The 19,606-nt window shown below is 40.8% G+C and overlaps 1 protein-coding gene across 4 annotated transcripts in view; it reads left to right on the forward strand.

The window, feature by feature from the left end:
• Atp10a (ATPase phospholipid transporting 10A (putative)) overlaps window positions 1-19,606 on the forward strand; it is a 199,275-nt gene that overhangs the window by 174,976 nt on the left and 4,693 nt on the right. For 2 of the 4 annotated variants that reach the window (XM_074062038.1, XM_020171279.2), the window contains 4 exons: window positions 3,713-3,913; window positions 18,368-18,448; window positions 18,527-18,631; window positions 19,409-19,596. In XM_074062038.1, coding sequence (XP_073918139.1) covers window positions 3,713-3,913; window positions 18,368-18,448; window positions 18,527-18,631; window positions 19,409-19,596 — 575 coding nt within the window. Of the gene's footprint in view, window positions 1-3,712; window positions 3,914-18,367; window positions 18,449-18,526; window positions 18,632-19,408; window positions 19,597-19,606 lie in introns of those variants that run through there. The other 2 variants (XR_012444060.1, XM_074062037.1) reach the window with 2 other exon arrangements.

Consider the following 19,606-nt stretch of genomic DNA (forward strand, 5'->3'; position numbering starts at 1 on the left):
GGGACCATTAGGCTATCCCAGAACTCCAACCCACTTATTAGAGACTTCTATGTACTCTGCTGAGAAGTTGCTGGATTGCTTCTCTTGGCTCTGCCTCTGATAGCTTGGAGCTGAATGAACCAGCAAGGAGACAAAGCAAATAAATTCTTGGGATAAATGGCCTTCCAGGTTAGTCCCATAAATCTAGCTGTCTAGACCAGAGCTCCAATGTCAAGATTATCCCATACTCTTCTGAAAAAGAATAAAATAAAATAATAGTGTAACCTTTTTTCTAATTCCATATGAAAATCCCCATGCTAACTCTAAATTGCCATGAAACACCTCTTGTTCATGTTCTTAACTGTTTGTTCTGGAGGCTGACACCTACCTTTCTGTTCAAACCTTTCCCACCCACTCACTCTCACTCCATTTTCAAAATGTCTTCTAGCAAATGGATACAGATGCTCAGAAACAATCAGGGCATGTCTAATTGGGTAGGTTTGGTCCTGGAAATTGATTCAAATTAGGTTTTTCCTGGGACTACATCCAAGGAAGGATAGGTTGTGCTGCTCCTGCCTTGCTACCTCATTCTTTCTTCTTTCCTATCCCTACCATCCTCAGCATGGTGAACATGTAATTGTAATCCTGGAGGCTTCCACCTTCCTAGGAGTGGATGACTGATTTGGGCTGGTCAAGATGGAATCCAGCCTCATTTCACTGATCTTAAGAAAGTTACAGTTGCCCCTCACTTTATGGTAGAGACATGTCATTCTGATAAACTCACACAAGCTGAAAATATCACAAGTTGAACCTGCATTTAATATACCTCCCCTACCTAACATCACAGTTTATAACACAGTACCCTGAAGAATATCAGCTGTCTCCACTCATGGTCTCATGGATTCAAAGCTACTGCCCAGCATTTCATAAGAAAATAGGACCATATAACCCTAGCCCAGACAAAGATCCAAATTCAAAATTTGAATTAAGGTTTCTTCTGAATGCATATCACTTTCATACCATCAAAAAGTAAAAAAATCACACCAGACCTGGTGGATCATGCCTGTAATCCCATCTCTTTGGGAGGTGGAGACCAGAAGATGGAGTTCAAAGGCCAGGCCAGGCAAAGTTAGCACAAGACTCTATCTGTAAAAACAAATTAAAAGCAAAAGGACTGGAGGCGTGGCTCAAGTGCTAGAGCCCTCGCCTAGTAAGTGCCAGACCCCGAGTTCAAAGCCTAGTTACAGAAAAAAAATCCTAAATCAAGTCATCATAAATTGGGGACCATTTATGTTTTTCCTTCCTTGGATTTGTTTTTAATCTTCAAAACCCTGAGATTTGAGCTATCTGGTCTGTGTAACTCCCAATTAAAATTTCTCAAATTGAGAGGGTGGTGAGGATGACATAGCAATCCATCCAACATTCTAGATATAAACAAAGACCACAATGGCCCTGGGATGGACAGCCTCCCACCTGCTATGATATAAGCGTGTCCTTTTTGGAGGCAGGGAAAGGAAGGAGGCACCTGTTTTTATTCCATGTAAGATGCAGGGCCTTTGATAACGAGCATTCATCCATGTGAGGAGTTCAAGGATAATCACACCTAACATGAGAGACTCATTAGTTTTAAGAATAAGTTGGCCTTCCTTTCCTGTAAAGGATGGAGAAAAACAGTTTCCATAGCAACATGGGTTTGAGAACAAAGCTCTTTGGTACTACAGGAAAAAAAAAAATCTCAATTATCTAAGTATTTTTCTTCCTCTTTCCCTCGATTCCATTTGCTCACCAGTGACTCATAAGGCTGAGCCTGTGGGGGAAAGTGAGAGAAAGTCAGCTGTGGGAGGAAGAAAGGGGAGAAAGTCAAAGAGAAGTCCAAGTTTGTCAGTTGTTGATGGGGGAAGTTGCATATTAGAGTTTTAATATCTCCCTCATTGAGGGAGATATTGACAAAGAGAAGCCTTCCTTCTGATCTTCAGAACAAACCATTTCAGGTCTAGAATCCAAAGATCAGACAGGTTACTGACTGAATCAAAGTGACTGAATCAAAACAAATAAGGTAGCTAGTTATAGCTTCAGAACCAAAACCCAGGCTTCATGGTGCCCAGAAGAGAACGTTTGTCCACTGTATCACATTTCCTTTTAGGACCGAACCTGTGCCCCAGGCCAAAACCCATTCGTGGGTTTGTTACTCATCCCATGACCATGGTCAAACCATTTCACCTCTTGGAACTTCAGTTTCCTTTTCTGTAGATGGTGATAACACCATCCATACTCAAGGGTCAAAAGAGAAAATATTGATGTTGCTAACACTAAAGAGCCCTGCTGTGTACCAGGAACTAAAAGCATTAGTTCCTTTAATCCCCATAATAATCCCATAGTTAAGTGTCACCAGAGTCCCCATGACATGGACAGAGATAGTGAGGCCAAGAGGGATGAAATGAACTATGTGAAGTTGCTCCCCTAACAAGTTTAAGAGAGTTTATCTTTGCATCAGTATAATGAAACACCTGACATAAACAACTTACAAGAAGGAAAGGTTTATTTCGGCACAGTGTCAGGGGTTTTAGTTAATGCTCACTTGGCCCTGCTGCCTTTGGCCTATGATCTGTGATGAGACCGCACATCACAGAAGGAGCCCATTATAAAACAGTGCTGCTTACCCCCATCATGGCCAGGAAGTAAAAGAGAGACAGGAAGAGGCTGGGTTCCCAATGTCCCTTTCAAGGGCATACCTCTGATGACCTACCTTTCTCCTACTAAGCTCTGCCTCAAAAGGTTCCTCCACCTCCAAATAGCACCACAAGCTGGAGACCAAGCCTTTAACACATGAGCCTGTTGGGCACATTTAAGATCCAAAGTATAGTACATTGCAGTTGCTAAACTGCCATAAACTATCCCACACAAATGCACTCAGGCTACTGATTCTCATGACCTAATAATAGTAGAAATCCTGCCCGACCTCACTCCCACTGGGTGTGGGCTTGAGGCTATTGAATCTCCCTGATTTTTGCTTTCCTATTGGGCAAAAGATGAATACTTAGAAGATCAGAGCTAACATACACACCTTCCAGCAGAGAGCCCGGAAGCCAGCGACCTAGGCTTAGTCCAGGCAGCAATGTTGTAATGCCATCATTGTCTTTGCTGTTGTGCTTTTATGTGTCTTCCTCTCAATGGGAATTGATAATTGTTCACTGCTCCTCACCAAAAAAGGCCAGGCATGGTGGTTCACATGTGTAATCCCAGCATTTAGGAGGCTGAGGCAGGAGGATTGTGAGTTCAAGCCAGCCTGGACTACATAAAAGGAGGGGAGGGTGAATAAGGAGGAGGGAGATGGGATCAGAGATGGAACCCCAGGCAAAGGACAGGGGTCCTAGTGAAGAAGCCAACAGCTCTCAAAATGTGAGCAACCTAGACCTCACTTAACCCTTGATTTTGTGATTTAAATTAATCATCTGTAGTTCTTCAGGCATAAAACCTCATGTATCCAAAGGCTGCACCTGGGAATTCCAAATGCCCACTGCCAGTCCCTGTGCTTAAGAAAATAAGGAGGTTGGAAGAAGAGGAGGTGGACAGGCAGAGGTCAACAGCAGGACTCAGGGCTCCCTTTGGAAGACATTGCTGCCTGTCCATTTACTTTACAGTAAAACCACTCAAGGCTCTTAGACCTCTTGGAAGAGAATCTGTAGGCCAGCTGAAGAACAGCCTGATCTTACTCATCCTTTCTGGGTTGCAGATGTTCGTGGGCCTCCTGTTTTGGTTCCAGTTTTACTGTGGCTTCTCTGCATCTGCCATGATTGACCAATGGTATCTGATCTTCTTTAATCTGCTCTTCTCGTCACTTCCCCAGCTTGTGACTGGGGTGTTGGACAAGGATGTCCCAGCCGAAGTGCTGATGCATGAGCCCCAGCTCTACAAGAGTGGCCAGAACATGGAGGTAGCTCTCTTGGGTCTCTGCCTTCTGTCTCTTGGCCCTCCACCCCCACATTCACCTTCCAGAAAGTACAAGTCTTAAAAACAGCCTACCTTATTATAGACATCCTGGCGACTGGTGGAGTGACTCAAGTGGTAGAGTGCAATGTAAGCACCCAGTACTGTCAAACAAAACAAAACAAAAAATACAAAAATAAAAAAGAAGTCATGCTTTGTACTACCTTTACATTGCTATAAAGAAATAAATCCTTGGTGTAATTAACTTAGAGGAAAAGATTACTTTATGGTTCTGAAGCTTCCAGTCCAAAATCAGGCAGACCCATTGCTTGGGCCTCTGGTTGGAATATCAGATGACAATGGTAGGAAGAACACGGTGGAGCAAACTGCTCATATCATTAGCAAAGACAATACCAGAGCCCCATTGTCCCCTTCAGAGCACACCCTCAATGACGTAAGGACCAAAAGTTCCACCACCTCCCAATAGTGCCACTCTGGGGACCAAGACTTTAACACATGGAACTTTAGAGGACATTCAACATCCAAATCATTAAGTGTTTTAGATAAAAATGGTCTCCATCCCAGATATCTCCAGGAGCCCAAGGAAAACTCACCCCAAATCTGACAGAGGCTCAAATAGGGACTTTCTTCCAAAGCAAGCAAAATTAAATAAATAAATGTAATTTATTTTTAATGGAAATTATGAAGAAAGACCCAAGGGGAAAAACCACTGACCCATTGAAAAAGCAAACAGATGGAATATATGTTTATAACAACATACCACGTGATTGACACACTAACGACCAGCTGTGCATAGCCAGCCATTAAAGGAAACCATCTGAGTGCTTCTCTTCAGCAAGTTTGAATTTTATGTGTGCAAAAAGAATATGGTATCCCATTTCTTTTTTTTTTGTATTCTGCATTCATAATTTTTTATTTGTGTATTCAAATGTACATACATTGTTTGGGCCATTTCTCCCCACTACTCCTCACCCCCTCCCTCTTCCCCTCCCCTTTAAGGCAGAACCTGTTCTGCCCTTATCTCTAATTTTGTTGAAGAGAAAGTATAAAGCATTTTTGCTAGTTGAGATAAGGATAGGTATACAGACAGTTTCCTAGCATTGCTTCCATGCACAAGTGTATTACAACCCAAATTGATTCATCTCTCCCAGACCTCTTCACTACTTTCCAGTCACCTTCCCATATTGACCTCTGTCATTTTAAGGTATTAGCTCCTGTGCAGTGGGAACATCAAACACTTTCAAGATTTGGATTTTTCTACCTATCCCCATTCCTCCCATATGTGCTCTCCCCTTAGCGTGTAACCCAAGTTTGATCACATTGCTGTATTTGCCCTAGATCTAAAGTCCGCATATGAGGAAGAATGTACGATTTTTGGTTTTCTGAGCCTGACTAACCTCACTCAGGATGATGTTCTCCAGTTCCATCCATTTACTTGCAAATGATAAGATTTCATTCTTCTTCATGGCTGACTAAAATTCCATTGTGTATAAATACCACATTTTCTTAATCCATTCATCAGTAGTGGGGCATCTTGGCTGTTTCCATAACTTGGCTATTGTGAATAGCACTGCAATAAACATGGGTGTGCAGGTGTCTTTGGAGTAACCTGTGTCATATTCCTTTGAGCACAGGAGTGGGATTGTTGGATCATATGGCAGGTCTATGTGTAGATTTTTAAGGAGTCTCCAAATTTTTTTTCCTGAGTGGTTGCACTAGTTTGCATTCCCACCAGCAGTGTAAGAGGGTTCCTTTTTCCCCACATCCTCGCCAACACATGTTGTTAGTGGGGTTTTTAATGATGACTATTCTAACAGGGGTGAGGTGGAATCTTAGTGTGGTTTTGATTTGCATTTCCTTTATGACTAGAGATGGGGAGCATCTTTTCAAGTGTTTTTTGACCATTTGAATTTCTTCTTTTGAGAAAGTTCTGTTCAGTTCAGTTACCCATTTCTTTATTTGTTCACTGATTTTGGAGGAGTTTAGTTTTTTGAGTTCCCCGTATATTCTGGTTAGCAGTTCTTTGTCTGATGTGTAGCTGGCAAATATTTTCTCCCACTCTGTGGGTGGTCTCTTCAGTTTAGAGACCATTTCTTTTGCTGTGCAGAAGCTTTTTAGTTTTATGAAGTCACATTTGTCCTTACTTTCTCTTAGTTGCTGAGCTATTGGGGTTCTATTGAGGAAGAAGTCCTTGCCTATACCTATTACTTCCAGAGTGTTTCCTCTCTTTCCTGTACCAGCTTTAGAGTTCTGTGTCTGATATTAAGGTCCTTGATCCATTTTGAGTTGATACTAGTACATGGTGATAAACGTGGATCTAGTTTCAGCTTTTTGCAAACGGCTAACCACTTTTCCCAGCAACATTTGTTGAAGAGGCTGTCTTTTCTCCATCGTATGTTTTTAGCACCTTTGTCAAAAATAAGGTGGGCATAGTTGTGTGGCTTCAAATCTGGGTCCTCGACTCTGTTCCACTGGTCTTCATGTCCATGTTTGTGCCAGTACCATGCTGCTTTTATTGTTATTGGTTTGTAATATAGTTTGAAGTCAGGTATTGTGATACCTCCAGCATTGCTCTTTTTGCTGAATATTGCCTTGGCTATTCCTGGACTCTTGTGTTTCAAAATGAATTTTAGGGTAGATTTTTCAATCTCTGTGACGAGTGTCACTGGGATTTTGATGGGAATTGCATTAAGCATGTAGATTTCTTTTGGTAGTATAGCCGCTTTTACTATGTTTATTCTCCCAATCCATGAGCATGGGAGATCTCTCCACCTTCTGTAGTCTTCCTCATTCTCTTTCTTCAGGAGTTTGTAGTTCTCCTTGTAGAGGTCATTCACATCCTTTGTTAAGTTTACTCGTAGGTATTTGAGTTTTTTGAGGCTATTGTAAATGGAATTGTTTCCATATATTCTTTCTCAGTTTATTCATTATTGGTGTATAAAAAAGCTAATGATTTTTGTAAGTTGATTTTGTATCCTGCCACCTTGCTCTAGTTGTTTATGGTGTCTAAGACTTTTTGGGTAGAGGTTTTTGGGTCTTTAAGATATAGGATCATATCATCTGCAAATAGGGATATTTTGACAGTTTCTTTGCTTATTTGTATTACTTTTATTTCTTCTTCTTGCCTAATTGCTCTGGCTAGGAATTCCAGGACTGTGTTGAATAGGAGTTGGGATAGTGGGCACCCTTGTCCCATTCCTGGTTTTAGAGGGAATGGTTTCAGTTTTTCACCATTAAGTATTATGTTGGCTGTAGGTTTGTCATATATAGCCTTTATAATGTTGAGGTACTTTCCTTCTCTTCCTAGTTTTCTTAGATCTTGTCAAAGGTTTTTTCTGCATCTATTGAGATGATCAAGTGGTTTTTGTCTTTGCCTCTATTAATGTGCTGTATTACATTTATAGATTTATATATGTTGAACCACCCCTGCATCCCTGGGATGAAGCAGACTTGGTCATGATGAATGATCTTTCTGATGTGTTGTTGGATTTGGTTTGCTATTATTTTATTGAGAATTTTTGCATCGATGTTCATTAAAGAGATTGGCCTATAGTTCTCCTTTTTGGAGGCGTCTTTGTCTGGTTTTGGGTAAGTGTAATACTGACGTCATAAAATGTGTTAGGCAGTTTTCTTTCCCTTTCTATTTCATGGAAGAGTTTAAGGAGACTTGGTATTAGTTCTTCTTTAAAGGTCTGATAGAATTCAGCAGAAAATCCATCATGTCCTGGACTTTTCTTTTTTGGGAGACTATTGTTTCAATTTCATTTTGTGTTATAGATCTATTCAGGTGATTAATGTCATCTTGGTTCAATTTTGGATGGTCATAAGTATCTAGAAATCTGTCCATTTCTTCAAGATTTTCAAATTTATTAGAATATAGTTTCTCAAACTAGTCTCTGACGATTTCCTGGATTTCCCTGGTGTTTCTTGTTATCTTTCCTTTTGCATTTCTGATTTTACTGAGTTGGATTTTTTCTCTCCTCATTTTAGCCAGGTTTGCCAGGGGTCTGTCAATCTTATTTATTCTTTCAATGAACCAACGTTTTATTTCATTGACTATTTTTATGGGTTTTTTTTTTTTGTTTATATTTCATTGATTTTAGCCCTTATTTTTATTATTTCTCTCCTTCTGTTTGTTTTGGGATTTGCTTGTTCTTGTTTTTCTAGGAGTTTGGGATGTAGCATTAGGTCATTGATTTGAGATCTTTCAGTCCTTTTAGTATATACACTCATTGCTATAAACTTTCCTCTCAGGACTGCCTTTGCTGTGTCCCATAGGTTCCAGTAGGTCATGTTTTCATTTTCATTAACTTCCATGGAACCTTTTAATTTCCTCTTTTATTTCATCAATGACCCATTGATCATTGAGCAATGTGTTGTTCAGCTTCCAACTATTTGCATGTTGTTTACTATTGTTTTTATTGTTGAGTTCTAGTTTTAATGCATTGTGATCAGATAGAATGCATGGTATTGTTTCTATTTTCTTAATTTTGCTGAGGCTTGCTTTGTGCCCTAAGATATGATCAATTTTGGAGAAGGTTCCATGAGCTGCTGAGAAGAATGTATATTGTGCAGAAGTTTGATGAAATATTCTGTAGACATCGGCTAGGTCCATTTGATCTATGGTGTGATTTAGATCTAGGATTTCTTTTTTTTTTATTATTATTCATATGTGCATACAAGGCTTGGTTCATTTCTGCCCCCTGCCCCCACCCCCTCCCTTAACACCCACTCCGCCCCCTCCCTCTCCCCCCACCAATACCCAGCAGAAACTATTTTGCCCTTATTTCTAATTTTGTTGTAGAGAGAGTATAAGCAATAATAGGAAGGAACAAGGGTTTTGCTGGTTGAGATAAGGATAGCTATACAGGGCATTGACTCACATTGATTTCCTGTGCGTGGGTGTTACCTTCTAGGTTAATTCTTTTTGGTCTAACCTTTTCTCTAGTACCTGTTCCCCTTTTCCTATTGGCCTCAGTTGCTTTAAGGTATCTGCTTTAGTTTCTCTGCGTTAAGGGCAACAAATGCTATCTAGTTTTTTAGGTGTCTTACCTATCCTCACCCCTCCCTTGTGTGCTCTCGCTTTTATCATGTGCTCAAAGTCCAATCCCCTTGTTGTGTTTGCCCTTGATCTAATGTCCACACATGAGGGAGAACATACGATTTTTGGTTTTTTGAGCCAGGCTAACCTCTCTCAGAATGATGTTCTCCAATTCCATCCATTTACCAGCGAATGACAACATTTCGTTCTTCTTCATGGCTGCATAAAATTCCATTGTGTATAGATTCCACATTTTCTTAAGCCATTCGTCAGTGCTGGGGCATCTTGGCTGTTTCCATAACTTGGCTATTGTGAATAGTGCCGCAATAAACATGGATGTGCAGGTGCCTCTGGAGTAACAGTCTTTTGGGTATATCCCCAAGAGTGGTATTGCTGGATCAAATGGTAGATTGATGTCTAGCTTTTTAAGTAGCCTCCAAATTTTTTTCCAGAGTGGTTGTACTAGTCTACATTCCCACCAACAGTGTAAGAGGGTTCCTTTTTCCCCCGCATCCTCGAAAACACCTGTTGTTGGTGGTATTGCTGATGATGGCTATTCTAACAGGGGTGAGGTGGAATCTTAGAGTGGTTTTAATTTGCATTTCCTTTATTGCTAGAGATGGTGAGCATTTTTTCATGTGTTTTCTGGCCATTTGAATTTCTTCTTTTGAGAAAGTTCTGTTTAGTTCACATGCCCATTTCTTTATTGGTTCATTAGTTTTGGGAGAATTTAGTTTTTTAAGTTCCCTGTATATTCTGGTTATCAGTCCTTTGTCTGATGTATAATTGGCAAATATTTTTTCCCACTCTGTGGGTGTTCTCTTCAGTTTAGAGACCATTTCTTTTGATGAACAGAAGCTTTTTAGTTTTATGAAGTCCCATTTATCTATGCTATCTCTTAGTTGCTGTGCTGCTGGGGTTTCATTGAGAAAGTTCTTACCTATACCTACTAACTCCAGAGTATTTCCTACTCTTTCTTGTATCAACTTAAGAGTTTGGGGTCTGATATTCAGATCCTTGATCCATTTTGAGTTAATCTTGGTATAGGGTGATATACATGGATCTAGTTTCAGTTTTTTGCAGACTGCTAACCAGTTTTCCCAGCAGTTTTTGTTGAAGAGGCTGCTATTTCTCCATCGTATATTTTTAGTTCCTTTGTCAAAGATAAGTTGCTCATAGTTGTGTGGCTTCATATCTGGATCCTCTATTCTGTTCCACTGGTCTTCATGTCTGTTTTTGTGCCAATACCATGCTGTTTTTATTGTTATTGCTTTGTAATATAGTTTGAAGTCAGGTATTGTGATACCTCCTGCATTGTTCTTTTGACTGAGTATTGCCTTGGCTATTCGTGGCCTCTTGTGTTTCCATATAAATTTAACAGTAGATTTTTCAATCTCTTTAATGAATGTCATTGGAATTTTGATGGGAATTGCAGTAAACATGTAGATTACTTTAGGAGTATCGACATTTTTACTATGTTGATTCTACCAATCCATGAGCATGGGAGATCTCTCCACTTTCTATAGTCTTCCTCAATCTCTTTCTTCAGAAGTGTATAGTTTTCCTTGTAGAGGTCTTTCACATCTTTTGTTAGGTTTACACCTAGGTATTTGATTTTTTTTGAGGCTATTGTAAATGGAATTGTTTTCATATATTCTTTTTCAGTTTGCTCATTATTAGTGTATAGAAATGCTAATGATTTTTCTATGTTGATTTTATATCCTGCTACCTTGCTATAGCTATTGATGATGTCTAGAAGCTTCTGAGTAGAGTTTTTTGGGTTTTAAGGTATAGGATCATGTCGTCTGCAAATAGGGATATTTTGACTATTTCTTTACCTATTTGTATTCCTTTTATTCCTTCTTCTTGCCTAATTGCTCTGGCTAGGAATTCCAGTACTATGTTGAATAGGAGTGAAGATAGTGGGCATCCTTGTCTGGTTCCTGATTTTAGAGGGAATGGTTTTAATATTTCTCCGTTAAGTATAATGCTGCTTGTAGGTTTGTCATATATAGCTTTTATAATGTTGAGGAACTTTCCTTCTATTCCTAGTTTTCTTAGAGCTTTTATCATGAAATGATGTTGGATCTTATCAAAGGCTTTTTCTGCATCTATTGAGATGATCAAGTGGTTTTTGTCTTTGCTTCTGTTAATGTGGTTTATTACGTTTATTGATTTTCGTATGTTGAACCACCCCTGCATTCCTGGGATGAAGCCTACTTGGTCGTGGTGAATAATCTTTTTGATGTGTTGCTGAATTCGGTTTGCCATTATTTTGTTGAGGATTTTTGCATCAATGTTCATTACGGAGATTGGCCTATAGTTCTCCTTTTTGGAGGTGTCTTTGCCTGGTTTTGGGATAAGTGTAATACTGGCTTCATAAAATATGTTTGGCAGTTTTCCTTCCCTTTCTATTTCATGGAACAGTTTAAGGAGGGTTGGTATCAGTTCTTCTTTAAAGGTCTGATAGAATTCAGCAGAGAATCCATCAGGTCCTGGACTTTTCTTTTTAGGGAGACTCTTGATTGCTGCTTCAATTTCATTTTGTGTTATAGGTCTATTCAGGTGATTAATTTCCTCTTGGTTCAGTTTTGGATGATATGTATCTAGAAATCTGTCCATTTCTTTAAGATTTTCAAATTTATTTGAATATAGGTTCTCAAAGTAGTCTCTGATGATTTCCTGGACTTCCATGGTGTTTGTTGTTATCTCCCCTTTTGCCTTCCTAATTCTACTAATTTGGGTTTTTTCTCTCCTCATTTTAGTCAGGTTTGCCAGGGGTCTATCGATCTTGTTTATTTTTTCAAAGAACCAACTTTTTGTTTCATTAATTCTTTGTATGGTTTTTTTGGTTTCTATTTCGTTGATTTCAGTTCTTATTTTTATTATTTCTCTCCTTCTATTTGTTTTGGGATTTGCTTGTTCTTGTTTTTCTAGGAGTTTGAGATGTATCATTAGGTCATTGATTTGGGATCTTTCAATCTTTTTAATATATGCACTCATGGCTATAAACTTTCCTCTCAAGACTGCCTTAGCTGTGTCCCATAGGTTCCGGTAGGTTGTGTTTTCATTTTCATTGACTTCCAGGAACTTTTTAATTTCCTCTTTTATTGCATCGATGATCCACTCTTCATTAAGTAATGAGTTATTTAGTTTCCAGCTGTTTGCATGTTTTTTGTCTTTACTTTTGTTGTTGAGTTCTACTTTTACTGCATTGTGGTCAGATAGTATGCACGGTATTATTTCTATTTTCTTATATTTGCTGAGGCTTGCTTTGTGCCCTAGGAGATGATCTATTTTGGAGAAGGTTCCATGGGCTGCTGAGAAGAATGTATATTGTGTAGAGGTTGGATGAAATGTTCTGTAGACATCAAGTAGGTCCATTTGATCTATTGCATATTTTAGATCTTGGATTTCTGTATTGAGTTTTTGTTTGGATGACCTATCTATTGATGATAATGGAGTGTTAAAGTCTCCCACAACCACTGTGTTGGCGTTTATATATGCTTTTAGGTCTTTCAGGGTATGTTTGATGAAATTGGGTGCATTGACATTGGGTGCGTACAGATTGATGATTATTATTTCCTTTTGGTCTATTTCCCCTTTTAGTATGGAATGTCCTTCTTTATCTCGTTTGATCAATGTAGGTTTGAAGTCTACTTTGTTAGAGATAAGTATTGCTACTCCTGCTTGTTTTCGGGGGCCATTGGCTTGGTAAATCTTCTTCCAGCCTTTCATCCTAAGCATATGCTTATTTCTGTCGGTGAGATGAGTCTTCTGTAAGCAACAAATTGTTGGATCTTCTTTTTTAATCCATTTTGTCAAACGGTGTCTTTTGATGGGTGAATTAAGTCCATTAACGTTCAGCGTTAGTACTGATAGGTATGTGGTGATTCCTGCCATTTAGTTGTCTTAGTTATTTGAAGGTTTGATTGTGTGTACCTAACTTGATGTTACTCTCTACTGTCTTTTTCTTATCCTGTGGTTTGGTGCTGCCTGCCTTTTCATGGTTAAGTTGGGTGTCACTTTCTGTGTGCAGGATCCCTTGCAGAATCTTTTGTAATGGTGGCTTTGTGGTCACATATTGTTTTAGTTTCTGCTTCTCATGGAAGACTTTTATTGCTCCATCTATTTTGAATGATAGCTTTGCTGGGTAGAGTATCCTGGGGTTGAAGTTATTTTCATTCAGTGCCCGGAAGATCTCACCCCACGCTCTTCTTGCTTTTAATGTTTCTGTTGAGAAGTCTGCTGTGATTTTGATGGGTTTACCTTTGTATGTTACTTGTTTTTTCTCTTTTACGGCCTTCAATATTCTTTCCTTAGTTTCTGAACTTGTTGTTTTAATGATGATATGTCGTGGAGTAGTTCTATTTTGATCTGGTCTGTTTGGTGTCCTGGAGGCCTCTTGCATTTGTATGGGAATATCTTTCTCTAGATTTGGGAAATTTTCCGTTATTATTTTGTTGACTATATTACGCATTCCCTTCGCTTGCACCTCTTCTCCTTCTTCGATGCCCATGATTCTCAAGTTTGGTCTTTTGATGGAGTCAGTGAGTTCTTGGATTTTCTTTTCACAGGTCTTGAGTTGTTTAATTAATAGTTCTTCGGTTTTTCCTTTAATTACCATTTCATCTTCAAGTTCTGAGATTCTGTCTTCTGTTTGTTCTATTCTGCTGGATTGGCCTTCCGTTTTGTTTTGCAGTTCTGTTTCGTTCTTTTTTCTGAGGTTTTCCATATCCTGGCAGTTTTCTTCTTTATTGTTGTCTATTTTTGTCCTGAGTTCATTTATCCATTTATTCATTGTGTTTTCTCTTTCACTTTGGTGTTTATACAGTGCTTCTATGGTTTCCTTTATTTCTTCTTTTGCTTTTTCAAATTCTCTATTTTTATTGTCTTGGAATTTCTTGAGTGTCTCCTGTACATTTTGGTTGACCCTATCCAGTATCATCTCTATAAAATTCTCATTGAGTACTTGTAGTATGTCTTCTTTTAAATTATTCTTGTGGGCTTCATTGGGTCCTTTGGCATAGTTTATCTTCATTTTGTTGGAGTCTGGATCTGAGTTCCTGTTCTCTTCATTCCCCTCTGGTTCCTGTACTAATTTTTTGCTGTGGGGAAACTGGTTTCCCTGTTTTTTCTGTCTTCCCGTCATTGTCCTTGGTGTTGTTACTGTCCCTGTACTGTGTGTAATTAAGTATTTTCTAGCTTATAATAATAACAATGGTAATATTTAGAATGGAAGAGTGAGCTGAGATGGAAAGCAAGAAGTTAAAGAAAAGGGGAAAACAAATATACAGACAAGAGGGAGAAAGCAGAACAAGGTATCAGACAAGAGAGTTTCAAAGGTATAAACAGGGAGTGTTAGTGTACTAATCGACAGTAAGCTGAACAGACATTAGAGAGACAGATGATTGAAAATCAAAGATAAAAAAATAAAAAATAAGTAAATGAAAGTAATATCTATATATAAAAATGAATTAAAATAAAATGGAAAATAGAAAATTAAAAAAAAAAAATTCCAAGTTTATATGCAATGCAGTTTCAGTCTTAATAATTTGGGTGTCCATCTCAATCTCCAGTCCTGGAGTTGGTGCCTCAGATGTTCTTCTGTAGTTGTCTCGTCAAAGGGTATGCATAAAGTAGAACAAAACTAGACACTCACACACACACACACACACACAAAAAAAAAAGCCCCACCAAATGTCCCCAATACAGTTTCAGTAAGTTTTTCGGCTTGTAGGTGTAATTCGGTTGTTCTCTCATCAAAGGTAGGGAGAAAAAGAAAAAAAAGCATCTGGAGACAGTTCAGAGAGTGGTATCTGCAACTGTGGCTTGCCTGCCTGCTGCTCTCAGCATGTAGCTGGCTGCGTTATTTATGCAGATCTCTGGGGTGAGCTAGCGCTCACCTGGTCCCACAGGCTTTCTTTGCTCAGAGTTCTCCTGTGCGGGAGCCTCTGCTATAGGCTTTCCCCTTTCCAAGCACTGGGAAAGGTGACACTGCCCCGCGTTGTCAGGCCTGCGTGTTTATTTACAGTTCATGTGGGAGCCCCTCTCCTCTGAAGTTTTCCTCCCAGTGCCACTTTCAGCAGCTTTCCTGCTCCTGCTTACTGGGCGGTGCTGCTGCTCCTGCCGGCTGCCATGTTTGTTTACAGTTCACGTGGGAAGTGGGTCTTTCCTCCTCCACTCTCACAAGCTTCCCTGCTCCTGGTTGCTGGGCACGTGCCCCGCTCCCGCCAGAGGCTCTCCGGCCCGCCTGGCTTGTTTATTTACAGTTCTGGGAAGGATTCCCTTCCCCCAATCTTCAGCGCTCAGGGCGCCCCACCCTCTTTCCAGTGTGTCTTAACTGTTCTTATTGCTTATTACTCAGTTTCTCTTTTTTTTTTCCCGGGTGGAGGTCAGTCTGTCCAGGGGGCTATGCTGCTCTGGCCCAGGCTTGTCTGTGGGGTACTATGGTACCGTGAAGCTCACCTGGTCCGCATCTTCCCAAGCCGTATGGGCGCCGGCCACTGGTGGCCCGGGGGCCCTCCTCGTTTCTCCGTTTAACGTGAAGTGGAGATTCTCTGCACCGGCTGGAGATGTGGAGGGGTCAAAGTTATGCCTTTTCTCAGTGATTATGCCTGCAAAGTGTGTCTCCAGCGTCTCTCCAAGATTTCACTATAGGAGGGTCGCTTTCTGCTTCCTACCTCTAGCCGCCATCTTGGAATCTGTCCTAGGATTTCTTTATTGATGTTTTGTTTGGATGACCTATCTATTGGTGATAAGTGGGTGTTAAAGTCTCCCATTACCACTATTTCATAATTTATATATGTTTTTAGTCCTTCAGAGTATGTTTGATGAAGTTGGGTGCATATAGGTTGATAATTGTTATTTCCTTTTGGTGTATTTCCCCTTTTGTTAGTATGGAATGCCCTTCTTTATCTTGTTTGATCAATGTAGGTTTGAAGTCTACTTTATCCAAGATAAGTATTGCTACTCCTGCCTGTTTTGGTTACCATTGTCCTGGTCTAGTAACATCTCCATGAAATTCTCAGTGATTTCTTATAGGATTTCTTCTTTCAGAGTGTTCTTGTTGGCCTTCTTGGGTTCCTTGGGATAGTCTATCTTTGTTTTGTTGGGGTCTGGAACCGAGTATCCATTTTCTTCATTTCCCTCTGAATCTTGTACTAATTTATTTCGCGGGGGGGGGAGAATGGTTTCCATCCCACTTTCTTCTTCCCATGATTCCACTTGATGCTGTTTCTGTCCCTGTTGTATGTAATTTAACACACAGCACCAAAGTGGAATAGTAAAAGTTATGAAACCAAGAAAGAAAGATAAAGAAGAAAAAGACAGAAAAGAAAAAAAAAGAAATAGAGAACCAAAGACATCAACAGGAAGAGATGTTGTACTAACCAGCAATGAACAAGACAAGCACTTAGAGAGAAAGAGAAAAAGTAAGAAAAAAATTTCTTCAGGTTCAGGAACAATGAAGTTTCAGTCTTAGTAGTCTGGTGTTACTCCTTCAGCATCCAGTCCTGGTGTTGGTATTTAAGCAGTAGTTCCGCTGTTGTGTTGCCAGGTTGTTGGGTCAGGACATGAGCTCTGTGAACCTCTATCTGACCTATTTCAGGCGGTAGCTCATCTGCCACCTGCTGTCAGCTGGCTACTGTTGCGGGCTTTGTTTACTGAAAGTCTGCATGGAGAGCAGCTTCTTGCTTCTCCCCCCTTCTCCAGTGTGCTCAAAGCACCCCTCCCTCTTTGCTGAGTGTCCTTTTCAGTTCCTTGTTTATTATTCAGTGGGTTTTTTTTGTGGGGTGGGAGTCAGTCTGTCCAGGGGGCTCTGCTGGTTTATCCCAGGGGTGGCTATGGGAATACCATATTTGCCTACCTGTTAGTCTGCATCTCCCAAGCAAGTTTGGAGCTGGCATCTGGTGTTGTGGGAGTCCTCCTGGTTTCTCAGTGTAACATGGTGTGGATAAGCTTTGTGCAGGCTGGGGATTCAGGGTGTCAGAGTTTTGCTTCTTCATGGTAGTTTTTTCTGCCAAGTGTGGCTCCAGCATCTCAGCAAGATTTTTGATTTATGGAGTTCACGCTGTTTGCTTCCTCCCTCTAGTCGCCATCTTGGATCCCTCATGGCATCCCATTTCTGCAGCAATGACTCTACTTCAGAATTTGTATGCTTTCAAGTTAACTTCTCCTGGTCACCTTTGTGGACACTCAGTTCCCACAGAATAGGCTGCATTGTTGGAATGTGTCTGGCATTGAGAAGACGTCTTCTTGGTATCTGTCATCTCAAGAGGATTCTCATTCTTAGCTGGCTCAGTCTCCTTGGCCAGCCATGGGACAAAGATGTTGTGAGTTTGTCCTATGGAGATGGTGACCAATGGGAGTATAGCCATAACTTCCTTTAAGCAGTAGTAAATGGTCCTTCCATCCCCTCTGCATCTGCTCCAGGCCAGAGACTGTGCCAGCTACTTTGGTACTTAGAGTAAAATACAAATTTGATCACCCAGTTAATAAAAACTGTATGTCTGTATTGAAGTCATTTTTATATACAGGTATGTAATTTAGTCTTACTCTGTTTTGCATTACTATAACAAAATGCCTGATGCAGGCTACTTAATAAAGAAAACAGTTGTTTTGGATTATGGTTCTGGAGGACTAAGGTTGAGGAGTTACATCTGGTAATGGTTTTGTTGCTGACAGTCTGGAAGCAGGGTGCATTGTCACATGGCAGCTGTGTGTCTCTCTGGTCTCTTTCCTTACAAAGCCACTGATATTTAGTGACAGGGCTCTACAACTGAGGAATTTTTCAAATCCTAATCACCTCACAAAGACTTCCCTCTAAATACCCTGGTCGGATTAAGTTTCCACCCTGTTGATACCTCAGAACAGGGATAAAATTTCAATCCATTAACCCTTGGGGAACACACTCAAACCATATTGAGATCATAGCAAATACCCCTTTGATAATTAACATCAGGATACATCCATCATCTAATTTTAAAATTTAAGATTCACTTGTGAGGAACCTTTGAAGGGACTCACCACAAAACCTTGACAAAGTTGAAGGAATAGAAGGGCTCAAGTCAGGAGACTGCCCAGAATTTCAGGCACTCTTCCTGGTCTAGAGAAATGTTCCCTCATAAGATTTGGAGAGAAGCCTCCTCTTTCTCTGTTGACCTGCTGTAGCTCCTTGACTTGGTACAAAAGTTCCCAATGAGCTACTCAGCTGCAAACAGCTCTGTGAGCCTTTGCCTAGTGGTTTTTCACCCACTGCCAGGGCTCATCCTTCCCCAAGTCCTGCAGTAGCAAGCTTTGTGCTGGACTTGACCTATATTTTAAGGTCCATAGCATCCTAGAGAATGTCACTGAGGAAAGTGCTCCCCTGTAATCTCCCTGCTTGTTTTTGTGTCCCAGGAATATCGGCCATGCGCCTTCTGGTTAAACATGGTGGATGCTGCCTTCCAAAGCCTGGTTTGCTTTTTCATTCCTTACCTGGTAAGTGGGCAGCCAGCCCAGGTTTTCCCATCAGCTGTGTCTGGGCACCCACAGACATGGGACCCTGCTGTCTTTCAGGCCTACTATGACTCGGACGTGGACATGTTTACCTGGGGAACCCCCATCACAGCGATTGCACTGTTCACCTTCCTGCTGCACCTGGGTATTGAAACCAAAACCTGGGTGAGAGATGCTGCTTAGGTTACATCCCAAAAAGGCCCCAATGCTGTGGGCTCCATGCTTTGCAGCAGGTTCCTTGAGACCTAGGTGTTTTGAGCAGACAGGAGACTATGAGGCTGATGACAAGGAAATTGATACCTATTCAAACCCCTCGTAGTGGGAGCTACCACAGTCCACTCTGTATACTTCCCTGAGCATCTCTAAACACCTTCCTGCCTTCTTTCCTCTCCTTCACCACTGCAGTTCTCCCCTTGCTTTCTTATCTTGCCCTCACAGACCTGCCCCATGCTAGTCCTCTAAGCCCCACCATGTACCCATGAAAAAGACCCCAGTTTTGCTGGGCATGGTAGCTCATGTCTGTAATCCCTGCTATTTGGGAGGATCAAGGTTAAAGGCCAACCTGGGCAAAAAGTTAGCAAGACCCCCATCTGAACAAATAGCTGGGTGTGGTGATTCATAGCTGTCATCCCTGTTATGAGAGGCATAAGTAAGAGGATCACATGCCAAGGCCAGCCCCAGGCAAAAATTTGAGACCCTATCTGAAAAATAATTACAGCAAAAAGGGCTAGGCCATGGCTCAGGTGGTAGAGCCCCGCCTATCAAGTGAGACCCTGAATGCAAACTCTAGTACTGCTCTCTCCCCAACCTCCCCGCAAGGACCCCAGTTTTTAACTAAGGCCCTCGAACATTCATGATGACTGATTCACTTTTTTTGCTATCATCCATGCCCCTTTCAAGTTGAAGTGAAAGCTAAAGCTCTTTCTCTCTGGTTCCCTTCAGACCTGGCTCAACTGGATTGCCTGTGCCTTCAGTATCCTTTTGTTTTTCTCTGTGGCTTTGGTTTACAACACCTCCTGTGCTACATGCTACCCTCCATCTAACCCTTATTGGACTATGCAGACGTTACTGGGAGACCCTGTGTTTTACTTGACTTGCCTCATTGCACCTGTCACCGCGCTGCTGCCCAGGTGGGTGTCA

This window comes from Castor canadensis, chromosome 19, assembly GCF_047511655.1.
Source record: "Castor canadensis chromosome 19, mCasCan1.hap1v2, whole genome shotgun sequence".
NCBI classification, from domain to species: Eukaryota; Metazoa; Chordata; class Mammalia; order Rodentia; family Castoridae; genus Castor; species Castor canadensis.